Source organism: Bufo gargarizans, chromosome 3, assembly GCF_014858855.1.
Source record: "Bufo gargarizans isolate SCDJY-AF-19 chromosome 3, ASM1485885v1, whole genome shotgun sequence".
In the NCBI taxonomy this organism is placed as follows: Eukaryota; Metazoa; Chordata; class Amphibia; order Anura; family Bufonidae; genus Bufo; species Bufo gargarizans.
In genome coordinates, this window is record NC_058082.1 from 17,796,124 (window position 1) to 17,815,493 (window position 19,370).

Below are 19,370 nucleotides of genomic sequence, written 5' to 3' on the forward strand. Positions count from 1 at the left end.
ATCATCAGTTACATCCTGTATTATACTCCAGAGCTGCACTCACTATTCTGCTGGTGCAGTCACTGTGTACATACATTACTTATCCTGTACTGATCCTGAGTTACATCCTGTATTATACTCCAGAGCTGCACTCACTATTCTGCTAGTGGAGTCACTGTGTACATTACATTACTTATCCTGTACTGATCCTGAGTTACATCCTGTATTATACTCCAGAGCTGCACTCACTATTCTGCTGGTGCAGTCACTGTGTACATACATTACTTATCCTGTACTGATCCTGAGTTACATCCTGTATTATACTCCAGAGCTGCACTCACTATTCTGCTAGTGGAGTCACTGTGTACATACATTACTTATCCTGTACTGATCCTGAGTTACATCCTGTATTATACTCCAGAGCTGCACTCACTATTCTGCTGGTGCAGTCACTGTGTACATACATTACTTATCCTGTACTGATCCTGAGTTACATCCTGTATTATACTCCAGAGCTGCACTCACTATTCTGCTAGTGGAGTCACTGTGTACATTACATTACTTATCCTGTACTGATCCTGAGTTACATCCTGTATTATACTCCAGAGCTGCACTCACTATTCTACTGGTGCAGTCACTGTGTACATACATTACTTATCCTGTACTGATCCTGAGTTACATCCTGTATTATACTCCAGAGCTGCACTCACTATTCTGCTAGTGGAGTCACTGTGTACATTACATTACTTATCCTGTACTGATCCTGAGTTACATCCTGTATTATACTCCAGAGCTGCACTCACTATTCTGCTAGTGGAGTCACTGTGTACATTACATTACTTATCCTGTACTGATCCTGAGTTACATCCTGTATTATACTCCAGAGCTGCGCTCACTATTCTGCTGGTGCAGTCACTGTGTACATACATTACTTATCCTGTACTGATCATCAGTTACATCCTGTATTATACTCCAGAGCTGCACTCACTATTCTGCTGGTGCAGTCACTGTGTACATACATTACTTATCCTGTACTGATCCTGAGTTACATCCTGTATTATACTCCAGAGCTGCACTCACTATTCTGCTGGTGCAGTCACTGTGTACATACATTACTTATCCTGTACTGATCCTGAGTTACATCCTGCATTATACTCCAGAGCTGCACTCACTATTCTGCTGGTGCAGTCACTGTGTACATACATTACTTATCCTGTACTGATCCTGAGTTACATCCTGTATTATACTCCAGAGCTGCACTCACTATTCTGCCGGTGCAGTCACTGTGTACATACATTACTTATCCTGTACTGATCCTGAGTTACATCCTGTATTATACTCCAGAGCCGCACTTACTATTCTGCTAGTGGAGTCACTGTGTACATTACATTACTTATCCTGTACTGATCCTGAGTTACATCCTGTATTATACTCCAGAGCTGCGCTCACTATTCTGCTGGTGCAGTCACTGTGTACATACATTACTTATCCTGTACTGATCCTGAGTTACATCCTGTATTATACTCCAGAGCCGCACTTACTATTCTGCTAGTGGAGTCACTGTGTACATTACATTACTTATCCTGAGTTACATCCTGTATTATACTCCAGAGCTGCGCTCACTATTCTGCTGGTGAAGTCACTTTCTACATACATTACTTATCCTGCACTGATCCTGAGTTACAGCCTGTATTATACTCCAGAGCTGCTCTCACTATTCTGCTGGTGCAGTCACTGTGTACATACATTACATTACTTATCCTGTACTGATCCTGAGTTACATCCTGTATTATACTCCAGAGCTGCACTCACTATTTTGCTAGTGGAGTCACTGTGTACATATATTACTTATCCTGTACTGATCCTGAGTTACATCCTGTATTATACTCCAGAGCTGCGCTCACTATTCTGCTGGTGGAGTCACTGTGTACATACATTACTTATCCTGAGTTACATCCTGTATTATACTCCAGAGCTGCGCTCACTATTCTGCTGGTGCAGACACTGTGTACATACATTACTTATCCTGTACTGATCCTGAGTTACATCCTGTATTATACTCCAGAGCTGCGCTCACTATTCTGCTGGTGGAGTCACTTTCTACATACATTACTTATCCTGCACTGATCCTGAGTTACAGCCTGTATTATACTCCAGAGCTGCTCTCACTATTCTGCTGGTGCAGTCACTGTGTACATACATTACATTACTTATCCTGTACTGATCCTGAGTTACATCCTGTATTATACTCCAGAGCTGCACTCACTATTCTGCTAGTGGAGTCACTGTGTACATATATTACTTATCCTGTACTGATCCTGAGTTACATCCTGTATTATACTCCAGAGCTGCGCTCACTATTCTGCTGGTGGAGTTACTTTCTACATACATTACTTATCCTGCACTGATCCTGAGTTACAGCCTGTATTATACTCCAGAGCTGCACTCACTATTCTGCTGGTGCAGTCACTGTGTACATACATTACTTATCCTGCACTGATCCTGAGTTACAGCCTGTATTATACTCCAGAGCTGCACTCACTATTCTGCTGCTGCAGTCACTGTGTACATACATTACTTATCCTGTACTGATCCTGAGTTACATCCTGTATTATACTCCAGAGCTGCACTCACTATTCTGCTAGTGGAGTCACTGTGTACATATATTACTTATCCTGTACTGATCCTGAGTTACATCCTGTATTATACTCCAGAGCTGCACTCACTATTCTGCTGGTGCAGTCACTGTGTACATACATTACTTATCCTGTACTGATCCTGAGTTACATACTGTATTATACTCCAGAGCTGCACTCACTATTCTGCTGGTGCAGTCACTGTGTACATACATTACTTATCCTGCACTGATCCTGAGTTACAGCCTGTATTATACTCCAGAGCTGCACTCACTATTCTGCTGCTGCAGTCACTGTGTACATACATTACTTATCCTGTACTGATCCTGAGTTACATCCTGTATTATACTCCAGAGCTGCACTCACTATTCTGCTAGTGGAGTCACTGTGTACATACATTACTTATCCTGTACTGATCCTGAGTTACATCCTGTATTATACTCCAGAGCTGCACTCACTATTCTGCTGGTGCAGTCACTGTGTACATACATTACTTATCCTATACTGATCATCAGTTACATCCTGTATTATACTCCAGAGCTGTACTCACTATTCTGCTGGTGCAGTCACTGTGAACATACATTACTTATCCTGTACTGATCCTAAGTAACATCCTGTATTATACTCCAGAGCTGCACTCACTATTCTGCTGGTGCAGTCACTGTGTACATACATTACTTATCCTGTACTGATCCTGAGTTACATCCTGTATTATACACCAGAGCTGCACTCACTATTCTGCTGGTGCAGTCACTGTGTACATACATTACTTATCCTGTACTGATCCTGAGTTACATCCTGTATTATACTCCAGAGCTGCACTCACTATTCTGCTGGTGGAGTAACTTTCTACATACATTACTTATCCTGTACTGATCCTGAGTTACATCCTGTATTATACTCCAGAGCTGCGCTCACTATTCTGCTGGTGGAGTCACTGTGTACACGAGCTCGCAGCACAAAATGTCCCTTCTTGTCTCATGAGCACGGACTTGCAGACTTAAAAAAGAAGTATATTCACTCCGAAACGCGCTGTCATCTACATCTCAATAAAAAGGAATTATCTTCCATACATTGAGGTCGAGTTTTTGCTCCAATAACTATCGAACCTTACAGACTTTTACAGTCCATGTCTTTCTATTGTCCATTTTTAGATTGTGTCCCTGTAAGTGACGTCATTGTTACCCATAATTCATTGTGTTTTTTATTAGTTCAATAAATATATATCGTTGTATAGACGTTTAAAAGGAGACATCACAAGGTTATGGTTATACAGAGGGAATGTACTCATCCTACTAACCTTCTACCCTAGGACCAGTTACATCAGTTCATTTGCAAACCTCCTGACTTGAGGCTTTTGGCCCCACCTCGACCTGGCCACTGTGTGGTAACCCCCCCCCCCCCCCCCCTCCAGCTTACCCGCTTACCCAGGAAGAGTCAAACTTTCTGCAGGTTTACTTAACACTCTGGCTATGCTGTGACTAAGTCCATTTTTAGCTGTTAGTTTCAATGATCACAGTTGATCTAGATTTTTGGGCATGATCGAGCCCTGGTGGTGTCCGGCTATGCCGGATACGGTAATTCCTGTAGTCTGCTCCTCTGCTGGAATAGATTACTGGATTTACCAAACACAGATGTAAACCTAGTTTATTAGCCATTTGAGGATAACTGTAGGCCTGCTCAATAAAGTCTGTTGTCTCCTATTATCAGCTATTCTAGGCTAGGGAGCCGCTCCTCTTTTAACGCCCCTGTACTTTAATAGGATAGAACTGATTTCAGCTGCTCCTCTTATAATGCCCCTCTACTGTAATAAGTGCCAGATATCAGCCGCTCCTCTTATAACACCCCTGTACTATAATAAGATGTGACTGATATCAGCAACTCCTCATATAATGCTGCTGTACTGTAATATGTATACTACGGTGTGATATTACTGCCATATTCACATTGGGCTCACAGTCTGATATTACACATTAGGGGTAATTATATAGGAAACTGATGGAGGAAACATTGGGAGAACATACAAGCTACATGCAATTGTTAGACCAACTCTGACCCCATCTCATCCCCATTGATGGTCGTTAGTGGTGTCCACAATTTTGTGGTCCAGTAATTTTTCCTGTACATTATATAAAGTATCTAGACAGTCACATGTCCTCTCCAGCCTCGGAATTGTCCCCAACTTGGTCTAGGTCATCAGCGAGTGACACATCTTGGTACGGGGGGCAGTCATCATCTGGGAGAATGTTCTTAAAACTATCTTGATGAACAGTGACTTCTGAAGAATCCTTCCCGGAACTCACTGACTCTTGGTCGTAATTCTGGAAACTGTTCTTAACTTTCATTATGTAGCGGCTCAGCACATTTTCATTTTCTTTAGGAGTGATGTTCGCTCCGGTGTCCGCCAAGGAGCGTCTAAGATGCTTCACGTCTGACTGGAGACGGATGACATTCTTATTTAGCTCTGTGATACGGTTCCCAAGATCTACAAAGAGAAAAGACATCACTATAGACAGCCTGAGGATGATACAGAGTTACAGTGCATGAGAATCTCCGTCTGCTGGATCCTGTACTCTATCCAGTAGTCCACAATAGAGACTCTACAGATAACGATTAAAGCACCACTGAGAGAACTACCCAAATGTGGAGCAAGAAAAACCTCCTAGATAAAACAAGAACAGATATTGACAAGTCCAGTAATTTTTATGGGAAGGGGGTCTTGATCAGGAGTCTGCAGAAACTGGGGCATTAGGAAACCCTAAAGAAACCTCACCTGGACTGATGTAGTTTATCTTATGGAGAAAGCACAGAGCTGACAAAAGGTTGGTCAAGAGTGGACTCATTGGGTGCTCCAGTCTGGAAGAACGTCAGAGAGTACAGACCTTCGAGAACTTGCAAAAGGAGAACTGAACTGGTGACCAAGCAGCATCAATCTACTGGTTCCAGAAGAGCAGACCCAAGACTGTTGGAGTTTGAGAGCCCAATATGCAGTGCATTCATAAAGTTTGCAGACCCTTTCACTTTTTATCACATTATGTTATGTTGTAGCCATGTGCTAAAATAGAAAAAAAAAATTCAAGTTTTCCCCCCATCAATCTGCACTCAATCCCCCATAATGAAAAAGTGAAAAGAGAATTTTAGAAATGTAAGGAAAAAGTTAAATTTTGCATGGACATAAGTATTCACACCCATTGCTCCGACACTTGACATTAAGCTCTGGGGCCTCCTATTTCTTGATCATCTTTGAGATGTTCCTACACCTTGATTGGAGTCACCTGTGGTAAATTCAGTTGATTGGACATGCTTTGGAAAGACAAAAACATTTGTGCACTGAGCGCAGTGGCACATAATTCTTAAATGGAAGAAGTTTGGAACATCCAGGACTTGGGGGGACAACTAAGTAATGGGGGGAGAAGGATTTTGGTAAGAGAGGTGACCAAGAACCTAAGGGTCACTCTGGCTAAGAGTCACTCCAAGCGTTATATGTGGAGGAAACAGGCACTGCTAATCATCTGCCCAATATCATCATCATTACAGTGAAGCATGGTGGTGACAGCATCATGCTGTGGGGGGCAGGGAGACTGGTCATGTTTAGAGAGAAAGCTGAAAGAAGCAAAGTACAGAGATAGTTTTAATGAAAACCTGATCCAGAGCACTCTAGACCTCAGACTGTGCCGAAGGTTCACCTTCCAACGAGACAATGAACCTAAGCACATAGCCAAGACAACACAGGAGTGGCTTAGGGACAACTCTGTCCTTGAGTGGCCCAGCCAGAGCCCTGAACCCAATGGAACATCTCCAGAGAGACCTGAAATTGGCAGTCCATGAATGACCCCCATACAACCTGACAGAGCTTAAGAGGATCAGCAGGGAAGAATGGCAGAAAATCCCCAAATCCCCAAAAAAGGTATGCAAACCTTGTGGCATTAACCCAAGAAGACTGGAGGCTGGAATCACTGCCAAAGGGACTTCAACTAAGTCCTCGATAAAGGGGCCAAAGACTTATGTCAATGTGAGATTTTAGTTTTTCCTTTTCAATAAGTTTGCAAAGATTTCTACCATTCTGTTCTCCCTTTCTCATTATGGGGGATTGAGTGCAGAATGATGGAACTTATACCACAAGGATGAAGATATCAAAATGTGAAAGGATCTGAAGACTGTACAAATGTACTGTATTACCCAAAGGCCAATTTGCAACCCAACCTAGGACTAAATAGCAGAGACAAAGCAAAACATCCCATGCCGGCAGAGGCCAGCTGGTACTAATGAGAATTTTAGTTGACTAAAAGTAAATGAGATTTGAGAGGCTACAAGGATTTCTCTTCATAACATCTTCAAGTATTCCCACTAGAAGGATGTTATGTCAGTGCTCCTTCCGATTTGTGAGCTCTCATGAAAAAACATTCACTGGGATTGCATTTCCTTTGAGCTACTTTGAATATTGAACTGAGGAGGAATAGTCTTCCTTATTTTTATTTCTCATCAATAGGTATATGTAGGAAATCCATACGAGTGACTGATGTGTTGATCCAGAAGAAGCAAAGATAAAACCTTTATGAGATCAGTATCAACTCAAGCCTATCTTACTTTTACAAGACAAATACAGGAATCAGAAGAAATTTGATACAGATAATGATATAACAAAGGTCTCAGCACAATATACAACATGTATGGCTGATGGATAATACTCTGTTACCTTTACGCTTGGCTTCTTCAAATTCCCTTCTAGCTGTATCGAATGTATCTCTGGATCAGAGCCTTGATCACCTGCAGACGATACGAAGTACGACTCTCGCCAAACAACTCTCCACCGATTCCCCTATTGGACTGTACCAAGATAGAAACAATGTAGGTGATCAAAGGTTAAAAAGTAAATGATGTAACAATCGAGCACAGTAATGGAGGAGTTCCCAGGTACTTACGATTGTAGCGATTGGAGGATATTCTTGCTTCTTCTTGGGTTTGTAGCAACATATGTATTTTAAAATAGCCCTGTAATTATAATGCAAAATATGAGATTCTTTTAAATTCTTCTCTATTTATCGACTATAGTAGAGTGACAACTTTCCTGGAGAAAATCTTTTAAAATGTAGCAGCCAGATGTGACACCTGAATGGGAGCTCGGGGTGTCAATGAAATACCTAACCATTAATTCCACACCAAGGCATGGATGAACCTGGGAGAATCTGCCTGAACAGCCAAGGCTTTGTGGAGACTCATTTGAAGACCAACACAAAGTGATGTTCGAGCAGATTTTACTATTCACCAACATGGACGTTAGTTTAGAGGTGAGGAATCCATACCTGACTATGTAGAAGAGCGATTTTGGAGTAGGAATGATATTAAATGGAACAGGCAGGGTCAGTCCTTCTCGGAAATATGACAGATACAGTTTGGAGCGAGCAAATTTCCATTCAACATCAGCATCATCCTGCAAATACAATATCAAGGGATCTATTCACTCCACATTGAGAGGAGGTTATATCTATACCGTACATACAATCAATCCTGAGGTTTATTTAAAAAACTATATAACACTGACATGATATGATATGACTTTATATGGTCTTGCCCTGTAACTATGTTTAATTAAAGGATAAGTCCACCCAAAATGTGTCAATGACAGCTTTTCTGTACTAGGACCTCACCTCGATCTTCTGGAATGAGTTGGTGATCATAGCAATGAGCATGTTGAGCAGGACAATGACCATGACAATAGTATAGAGACCATACAAGGCCCGACCAACAAACTCTGCCACTGCATAGTGACTCATGTCCACTGATGTCCTCTCCACCATCTGAAACATGGTCCAGAAAAGAAACTGGAAGGTCTCATTAAAACTGCAAGATACCAGAACAAACAAAGCAACATCTGAGTCTCTCTGCATACATGATGTAATAAATTATTAGTCAGGTAACTTTACATTCACCCTCATAAAATTGTGATCGCTGTCATCTTATCTCAAAGTACTTACAGTAAATCATGTTGAGAATCTTATGAAGAATGCATGAAACACATATGGTGATCACACCATGCCTCTGCGATATCTCAAAGAAGAGTACAGAGGAACATTACTAACTGGTCTTACCCATTATATGATGACAGGATGATCACACCAGGCCGCTGCGATAACTCAATGAAGAGTACAGAGGAACATTACTAACCGGTCTTGACCATTATATGATGACAGGATGATCACACCAGGCCTCTCTGATAACTCAATGAAGAGTACATAGGAACATTACTAAACCATCTTACCCATTATATGATGACAGGATGATCACACCAGGCCTTTCTGATATCTCAATGAAGAGTACAGAGGAAACATTACTAACCGGTCTTGACCATTATATGATGACAGGATGATCACACCAGGCCTCTCTGATAACTCAATGAAGAGTACATAGGAACATTACTAACCCATCTTACCCATTATATGATGACAGGATGATCACACCAGGCCTTTCTGATATCTCAATGAAGAGTACAGAGGAAACATTACTAACCGGTCTTGACCATTATATGATAAAAGGACGATCAAATACGTACTTCCCCAGCATTTCTGCTTCACTGTAGTTAACATAGATGTTGTTGAGGCCACAGAGGAAGGCGGTAAGAATGATCATCAAGATGAACATGAACCTGGATACAGGAGACACACTTATATTAGCACTTTAGCAGTAGTTATGTTATAAGCCAATTTACCCTATGCCCATTCCATCAAGCTCCAACGGGGGTTGAATCCATCAAGGTAGTGAATGTGACAATTGATAGGGAAGATTAGACTGGACAATTGGTTTTCATATTCTGGTTCTCCAGCTGTTGCAATAATACACTCCTACCTTGCCACCTAGTTTTTCAATGGATGGAGAACCACGGGTTGGAGCTTGTTGGACTAGTTAAATGTAGATGCGATTGTTAACCTATAGATTCAAGAGTAATCCATGGGAAAAATGGCAAAAAAGGGCTTATAGGCAAGGACATCAAGAAGAAGGTCGTGGTCAAGATCCTAAGAGCAAAAACACCCTTTTGATTTGAATTGCTCTTTCAAGAGGAACCCTGCCTCCAGTGATCCACAGTGATAGACATGGCAGAAGATGACACCGTTGAAGTCCACAAAATTATCATAATTCCCTGAATGAAGTTCAAGGAGCCCAGTCCCCTCTATTTTTTGGAATTCCTGTTTAAAGGGAGGCTGTAAGATGATGACTTCCAGCATTTGGTAAGGCACTTAGCAACTTGTTCACACATAACATTGTGTCCTCACATAGCTTCTATATTGTCGTATGCAAATTAGGTGGCAGGTTCTCCAAGGGCAGTTCTTAATTCCAGCTAGTGCGCTGAGTATCACTTGCTAAACCCACCCAACACTGTCCTCTTTGCCTTGATTGACTGACTGACATCAAGCTTGAGGCTGCCCCACATGTTCTACCAGGTGTAAAGGTGATGGTTGTAGCACATGTGCAGTACAACTATAAGGCCTTTGTCTGAAGCTTAGAGAATGGTGCACACATGCTGGGTGGAGAGCAAACTGTGCATCCACAGGATTTCAATATAAGGATGCAAATGATGTCCAAAATAACTGGTGCTGTCAGTCAAAGCAAATGAGGAGGTGTTGGATGGGCTCTGCAAGCAAGACCCGGACTACTTGCTGGAATTGGGACTGCCCCCACGCACATGGCACCTATCTGCATGAAGATTAGAAGTTCTTTTTTGAAGAGGTTACAAAGGGACACAAGGTTCATAAGAACATGTTGCTAAGTGCTCCACCCAGCTCTGGGAGTTGTTTGGTAGCCATATGTTTTTTGCTCTATAACTCTGCAGAGCCAGGAGATGTCATATGACATACTTCCCTGTAGTCCCCAAAGAAAAAGAAAGAAACCTTTGTCGAAAAAGAGGTTGTAGAATCATGACTGTTCCTAAATGACTCTGTGGATGATCAATGGATCAAAGCACTTGTACTCTTTCAATAAGCTTTGATGGTACATCATATGGATGACCTAATCTTATGAAGACCTCTCCTAGGGATCCATTGCCTTGATGGTCCTTAGTAGGATGGCGCTCCTCACCGTATCATGTCATCAATCATTTTGCCTATAGATATCTGTAGGGTCCCGAGGGTCTCATGGGCTGGAAGGATGTAAGCCAGTCGTGTGAAGCTCAGCATACTGGTCACAGCAAATAAGACCTCAGCGATGAACTGTGGGTCCTCAGTGTTCCAGTCTGGACGTTCTGCAAAACAGTTCCAATAGTTATAACCCATTCATCATGAGATGCTAAAATCTAAGGAGGATACGCACATATCACCAGCACAAAAATCCCAAAATCACATCCAGACATTCAGGGATTTAGCATGTTAAAAAAAGAACCCCAGGGGTTCAGTTGAGAACTCATGAAATCTCTTCAACTGAGGCACCAGTGATGGGGGAGGTAGCGGAGCGATCATAATCATAGAGCAAGGGCACCTTGGGTTCTAAAATTCCATTAATTTACATAAACCACTGTATAATAGTATCAGAATCTTACCTGCTTTAGTATAATAATAGCAAATATCTGAATTAGGATCATCATTACAGGTAAGGGAGCCCTTCACCGAGACAAGGATCCTCAGAGAGAAGGACGCCAGGTACATACTGATAGTGACAATGTCCAGAAAGTTCCACCAGTCAAGGAAATAACTCCTCAGCCCCTCAATCCAGACCTCCTTACACTCATGCCACAAGAAACCTGCGGGCACATGATAGCAGTTATATTCCTGTACATCGGAGCAGTATTATAGTAGTTATATTCTTGTACATAGGAGCGGTATTATAGTAGTTATATTCCTGTACATAGGAGCAGTATTATAGTAGTTATATTCCTGTACATAGGAGCAGTATTATAGTAGTTATATTCTTGTACATAGGAGCAGTATTATAGTAGTTATATTCTTGTAAATAGAAGGCAGTATTATAGTAGTTATATTCTTGTACATAGGAGGCAGTATTATAGTAGTTATATTCTTGTACATAGGAGCAGTATTATAGTAGTTATATTCTTGTACATAGGAGCAGTATTATAGTAGTTATATTCCTGTACATAGGAGCAGTATTATAGTAGTTATATTCTTATACATAGGAGGCAGTATTATAGTAGTTATATTCTTGTACATAGGAGCAGTATTATAGTAGTTATATTCCTGTACATATGAGCAGTATTATAGTAGTTATATTCTTGTACATAGAAGCAGTATTATAGTAGTTATATTCTTGTACACAGGAGCAGTATGATAGTAGTTATATTCTTGTACATAGGAGCAGTATTATAGTAGTTATATTCTTGTACATAGGAGCAGTATTATAGTAGTTATATTCTTGTACATAGGAGCAGTATTATAGTAGTTATATTCCTGTACATAGGAGCAGTATTATAGTAGTTATATTCTTGTACATAGGGGCAGTATTATAGTAGTTATATTCTTGTACATAGGAGCAGTATTATAGTAGTTATATTCTTGTACATAGGAGCAGTATTATAGTAGTAATATTCTTGTACACAGTAGCAGTATGATAGTAGTTATATTCTTGTACATAGGAGCAGTATTATAGTAGTTATATTCTTGTACATAGGAGCAGTATTATAGTAGTTATATTCCTGTACATAGGAGCAGTATTATAGTAGTCATATTCTTGTACATAGAAGCAGTATTATAGTAGTTATATTCCTGTACATAGGAGACAGTATTATAGTAGTTATATTCTTGTACATAGGAGCAGTATTATAGTAGTTATATTCTTGTACATAGGAGCAGTATTATAGTAGTTATATTCTTGTATATAGGAGGCAGTATTATAGTAGTTATATTCCTGTACATAGGAGCAGTAATATAGTAGTTATATTCTTGTACATAGGAGCAGTATTATAGTAGTTATATTCTTGTACATAGGAGCAGTATTATTGTAGTTATATTCTTGTACATAGGAGCAGTAATATAGTAGTTATATTCTTGTACATAGGAGCAGTATTATAGCAGTTATATTCTTGTACATAGGAGCAGTATTGTAGTAGTTATATTCTTGTACATAGGAGCAGTATTATAGTAGTTATATTCCTGTACATAGGAGACAGTATTGTAGTACTTATATTCTTGTACATAGAAGCAGTATTATAGTACTTATATTCTTGTACATAGGAGCAGTATTATAGTACTTATATTCCTGTACATAGGGGCAGTATTATAGTAGTTATATTCTTGTACATAGGAGCAGTATTATAGTAGTTATATTCTTGTACATAGGAGCAGTATTATAGTAGTTATATTCTTGTACATAGAGGCAGTATTATAGTAGGTATATTCCTGTACATGGGAGCAGTATTATAGTAGTTATATTCTTGTACATAGGAGCAGTATTATAGAAGTTATATTCTTGTACATAGAGGCAGTATTATAGTAGGTATATTCCTGTACATGGGAGCAGTATTATAGTAGTTATATTCTTGTACATAGGAGCAGTATTATAGAAGTTATATTCTTCTACATAGGAGACAGTATTATAGCAGTTATATTCTTCTACATAGGAGGCAGTATTATAGTAGTTATATTCTTGTACATAGGAGCAGTATTATAGTAATTATATCCTTGTACATAGGAGCAGTATTATAGTAGTTATATTCTTGTACATAGGAGCAGTATTATAGTAGTTATATTCTTATATATAGAAAATATATGTGTAGTGCTTTGCAGTAATAGCTGTTCCAGGGCATATTAATTGGAGCAGGTCACTTGTACACCCACCTGCCACCCAGATCATGTGTAGAGAATTCTGCCATATGGTTTGGTCTCTGCCTTCATATATATCGTGTCTTCTCTCCATGATCAAAGATTCTACCAGAAGAAATATCAGGAACCACAAGTAGGAGGCCGAGTGCAGAAGGAACTTTATGACGGGAATCTTAAGGATTTTTCCAACCTTAATAATAATAATAAATAGAAAAAAACAATGACTAACTTTACTTTCATGAATAACTTTAAAGGGTCTCTGTCATGTGAAGCGAGTCCCCCTTCCATCATGTTGTTTCCTCTCATTATATGACTTCTTCAAGCCTGATTCCAGGATAATTTATGATTGTAATAAAAGCTTGTGTCCTGTGTAGAAGTGGAGCGCACATAACACTTATACACGATCCTGGGAAGTCATCTCCTGACTGTGTCACAATGACAAGTCCAAAGAAGAAAACCCCTTTAAAATGCAATTCTGCTGAAGGATTCCTCAGGGGGCTCTGTATGATCTCCTTGCTATATCCGAAATCCCTCCTCGTGTCTCTAGACTTCGTTGACCATCCCCCCCTCCTTCTTTGCATTGCTGGGATTAACCTTATAAATCCTATTTTTGATAGGCTGCTGGAGATTCGGTTTCCTTGCTTTTGCTGCCGGTGTGTCTCAAGACTTTCCAATCCTGGGTAAGGTTGAAAACCGGTGAGATTGTTCCTTTTTTTTTTTTGACCCCCCTCTTTTGTCTCCTATATGTCCTCTCCCTTGGATGATACCTATTAGCTAAAATTACTTTACCATCTTAAAACATATTTGGTGGCTACAAATATAAAAAGTAGTAAACTATAAAGCATAAGGCGGAAAGTGGAAGAGAGAGAAAGAGTATAAGGGGGAAAAGGAAAGAAAAGAAAGAAAAAAGAAAGAAAAAAGAAAGGGGGGGACAGGGGGGGGGAGAGGAGAGAAGAAAAAAAAAAAAAAAAAGGAGGGGGGAAAGCGGAGAAGGAGTAAAGAAGGGAAAGGAAAAGAAAAGAAAAGGGAAAGGAGAGAAAAAGAAGAAAAAAAGAGAGATACCAATATAAAAGGAGACAGAACACAAAAAAAACACCCAAGTGCGGCAAGGAGATAAGCCACGCCTCGCCCGCCCCTGACTTTCGCGTGGCGGGAGCCTTCTCCAAGAGAAATCCAGGAGAAAAAAAAAAAAAAAAAGAAAAAGACTATAGAAAGGTATGGCTCCAAAAGCTAGCAGCGCTTCGGCTGACCTTTCAAGTCAAAATAGGTTCTAAAACTTTTGAAACAACAAAATAGACAAGTTTCTAGTCCTCCGAGGTTAATAGCGAGGGCGACAAAGGACTTGGCACAAAAAAAAGAAGGACTCAGAGTGACTGCATAGAATCACAAAAGCTTTCAGATACCCCATAGGAGAACGGTATAAGGTGAAGTTATCCCTAATGACAACTCCTCTCCGTTAGAAGAAATACTGCTAGCAGTCAAACAAAATGGGGATCTAATACAGGCTGTTACAACCCAACTCGGGTTTATCCAAGTTGATGTGGGACTAATAAAAGATGAACTGTCCAAAATGCGAGATAGAGTTAACAACCTTGAGAGCTCCGTTGCCCTGATACAGAATGAATCCAAAAAAATAAACTCTGAAGTCTCCACACTTAAATTAGAGTGTAATCTTCTGAAGAAAAAGGTGGTGGCCCTTGAGGACAGGTCACGAAGATATAATGTGAGAATAATAGGGATTCCAGAGGGTGCGGAAGAGAAGAACCCAACCCAATTCATACAGAATCTAATCTTTGAGAATTTTGGGAAAGATTCTTTTTCCGATTTTTTTATGATAGAAAGAGCTCATCGGGTCCCAGGGGGTAAGCCAATTCCAGGGAGACAACCTCGGACATTTCTCGTTAAGCTATTGGCCACAGGGGACAAAGATATCCTTCTGAGAAGGGCGAGGGAATGTTCACCGGTTGTATATAATGGTAACAGATTGGCTTTTTTTCCAGATTTTTCAAAAGACATACAAGAAAAGAGACGCACATTTATGACTGTCAAAAAGAGGCTAAGAGAAAGGGATATTAAATATTCTCTTATGTTCCCAGCAAAATTGAGAATTATCTTCAATGACAAAATCTTATTTTTTGACACCTCGGAAGAAGCCGTGGATTGGCTTGAACGAAATAATCTATGATTTAATTGTTTTAGGATGTGCTGGGAATAATAATGGTTATAAGTGGTCTATACCCCTAAATTTCTTTCTCTTCGCTTCCTAATAGGGGTGGCCGAGCGGGGGGAGTGTGGGAGGGATGGTCATAGGAGAGAAATCTACCACAATATGTGGTGGATTACCTGTATGGGGGGTTGGGGGTTGGGGGGTTGGGGGGTGGGGGTCGGGGTCGGGCTGTGGTGCGTCAGAAAATATTTTTCCCTTTTTTTTTTTTTCTTTTTCTTCTCTCTTTCCCATTTAACCGGTGTTAATAATGTTGACTAGAATTGTTGCCTGGAATATACGCGGTTTAGGGGATAGAGGCAAAAGACAAGCGGTTTTTGACTTCACTCAGGTCCACTTACCAGCAATATGCCTGCTAGAGACCCATCTCACTGAAGAGACCTCTAGGGTGGTCGACAGGGGATGGGCTGCGCACACGTATCATTCTACTTTCTCCAATTATTCGAGAGGTGTTACTGTCTTGATACATAGACTTATTGATTTTGTCTGTGAGGCATCCTCTGTTGACCGTCAGGGGAGATTTATTTTTCTATATTGTAGGTTAAGGGGGAAGATATGTATTTTGGCATTTGTCTATATTCCACCGCCATTTTCTTTTTCGGTTCTTAATTCTTTGGTATTATTTATGGATAAATGGCCAGAGTGTCCAACACTGATTATTGGTGATTTCAACTGTGTCATTGATCCTCTACGTGATAGGGTCTCTACGAGTGTCAAGAGTGATAGTCTGGTTCAGGGGTCTCCCCTGGCACGGTTTTGTCTGGAGGCTGGGTTTGAAGATGTTTGGGAATATCTAGGACAGGGGAAAAGGGCTTTTTCATGTTTTAGTAAAGCAGGTAAATCGATGTCTAGAATAGATCTTGCACTGATAAGTAGTAAACATGTGAAACTGGTAAAGCGAATGAAATATGAAACAAGGTCAATATCGGATCATTCTCCGTTACTACTTGAACTCTGCCTATCTCAGGAAAGATACACACAAAAACCTCCTTTTAGACTAAATCCTTATTGGCTATCAGTTATAAAGACACATGAAATAATCCAAAATGAAATTTGCCGATTTTGGGATAATAACTATGGCTCAGCAAAAATTCAAGTGGTGTGGGACACCTTCAAGGCGTATATGAGGGGATTGATGGTTAGTAACATCGCGAACCTCAGAAAGGAGTATGGGAAAAAACAGAAAAATCTAGAAGAACGTGCATCACTGGCGACAGAATCCTTTTATATGAATAAGACGGAGGAGAATAGGGAAAATATGCAAAGAGCCACACAAATATACTCTAATTTTATATTGGACAAGGCCCAACAGAGCCTTTTTTTTAAAGGGCAAAAATACTTCACGGAGTCAGGGCGACCTGGTAAACTTTTGTCCAGAGTAATCTCAAGCCAACAATCCAAAAAATATATAGATAAGGTTCGACTGACTGATGGTAGGATGGTCACTGGACAGGGTCCGGTAGAGAAGGCCTTTGTAGACTATTTCCTTGATTTGTATAAAGCCGAATCCGAGATCACAGATGATAAGATAGATTTCTATCTTGATGGGATCGTCTTTCCAACTATTACTGAGGCGCAAAAGAAAGCACTTGAACTAGAGGTCTCAATTCAGGAGCTTGAGGGAGCTATTCAATTATGCTCAGCCAACTCCACTCCTGGTTCAGATGGACTCCCATATGAATTCTATACCAAATATGGGGACTGTATTCTCCCTAGATTGCTGGAAGTCTTTTCTGAATCAATGGAGGAAGGGAAGCTGCCAGATTCAATGATGGAAGCTGTAATAATATTAATTCCAAAAAAAGGCAAGGACCCTTTAGATCTAGAATCCTATAGACCAATCTCACTGCTTAATGCAGATGTAAAGCTTCTCGCGAGGGTCCTGGCTACAAGGCTTTCTAGGGTCGTTTCCTCTATTGTCCATCCGGATCAGAGTGGCTTTATTCAAAACAAGGGCACACATCACAATTTACATCGACTCTTTTCTAATATTCAGGCCCCCGGGGGGACCGCTCGCTCCATCCTGTCATTGGATGCCTCCAAGGCCTTTGACAGGGTGGAGTGGCGCTTCCTCTGGAAGGTCCTGGCAAGGATGGGCTTTGAGGAAAGGTTTATAGGTACTCTTAAGTTATTGTATAGATCTCCAAGGGCAAAATTGAGTCTTAATGGAATCCTGAGTAGTAGTATTGACTTATATAGAGGCACGCGGCAGGGCTGTCCATTATCCCCCTTGTTATTCGATATTTATATCGAACCCCTTGCGATAGCTATCAGGCAGGATGATCAGGTTAAAGGATTTGGTACGCTAGGATCACAAGACCGTATCTCCTTATATGCGGATGATGTTCTGTTTTTTATAGACCATACGGAAATTACTCTTCCTAGGATTATTCAAATGGTTAAAGCATTTGGTGAGGTTTCTGGTCTTCTTATAAATTGGGCTAAGACCAGTTTGATGCCAATAGACCCCCTGCCACAGAAAGAGGTTCTTGTGACACAGTTAGACATTGTTGACACTTTTCAATACTTGGGTTTGACTATATCACCTCGGGTTGAAAATTTTGTACAACTTAATTTGATCCCCATAATGGTAAAGACTAGAGCTAAAATAGGGATCTGGCTGAGACTTCCCCTATCCAGAGCTGACCGAGTTTCACTGGTTAAAATGGTGATATTACCACAATTTCTTTATGTGCTCAGGAATACACCTATTTGGATACAAGATAAGTATTTTAAACTCATGGAAAGAATAATTAATGATTTAATATGGGGAAGAAAGCGAGTTCGAATAAAGCTGGAATATTTGTATAAATCAGTGGAGTGCGGGGGGCTAAATCTCCCTTACTTCAAAGGGTATTTTATTGCAGCCCAGTTATTGAGGTGCTATGAATCAGAGAACAGCGCACTGCTGGGGAAGTTGGTAACTAGCCATGCTCATAATAATATTTTTACCTTGTTGGAATCTGGGCTATTGAAGAATTATGAGCGTGGCGATAGAGAGACTATAAAACTACTCCTGAAAGTGTGGGCTACAACTAGGACATGGTTGAAGGTGAAGGGTTCACTTACATTTACGCCCCTTTGGCATAATGTGTATTTACAAAGGCTGGATGATATTGCAGCCGACACATTTTGGCAGAAGAATAAAATTCTGTATATTTCACAGGTAGTTAAGGATAGAGATATTAAACCATTTATAGAGATGACACATAATATAGAAAACCTTTCATGGTTTAGGTATTTCCAATTGCGCTCAGTACTATCCAGTCTGGACGATAAACTGGTGTTGGATATAGATAATTCATCCTTTTTGAATGATTGGGTAGGGGGTACACCTTCTAGAATAAAAATATCAAATATATATAAGTTATTACTTAAGGCACGGTTTAGTGACACACAGTCACCAGGACAAAGAGCGTGGGAGGTGGATTGTCCGAATTTACAAATAGAAGGGTGGGAGAATATTTTTGGGAACTTAGGCTCACTATCCCGGAACTTTAACCATGTTTTAGTACAATTCTATATTTGCCATAGATTATATATCACTCCTTTATGGATGAACAAGTGTGGATTAAGAGACACGTCTAACTGCCCTAAATGCGACACTGCAGGAGCGGATTTTCTTCATATGATATGGACTTGTCCAGAACTCATAAACTATTGGAATACTATAAATAATTGTATTAAGTATAAACTAAAAATTCGAATCCCCTTTGAACTACAAGTACTTGTGCTTAATGATCTTTCCAAACTAAATAATCATAACTATCA

The 19,370-nt window shown here is 40.2% G+C and overlaps 1 protein-coding gene across 1 annotated transcript in view; it reads right to left on the reverse strand.

The window, feature by feature from the left end:
- Window positions 1-4,438: 4,438 nt before the first annotated feature.
- LOC122931068 (short transient receptor potential channel 2-like) overlaps window positions 4,439-19,370 on the reverse strand; it is a 41,051-nt gene continuing 26,119 nt past the window's right edge. The window contains 10 exon segments of the mRNA XM_044284978.1: window positions 4,439-5,100; window positions 7,312-7,351; window positions 7,353-7,442; window positions 7,538-7,607; window positions 7,919-8,046; window positions 8,264-8,456; window positions 9,166-9,258; window positions 10,686-10,848; window positions 11,143-11,343; window positions 13,391-13,565. Of these exon segments, the coding sequence (XP_044140913.1) occupies window positions 4,763-5,100; window positions 7,312-7,351; window positions 7,353-7,442; window positions 7,538-7,607; window positions 7,919-8,046; window positions 8,264-8,456; window positions 9,166-9,258; window positions 10,686-10,848; window positions 11,143-11,343; window positions 13,391-13,565 (1,491 nt within the window). The 3' untranslated portion in view covers window positions 4,439-4,762.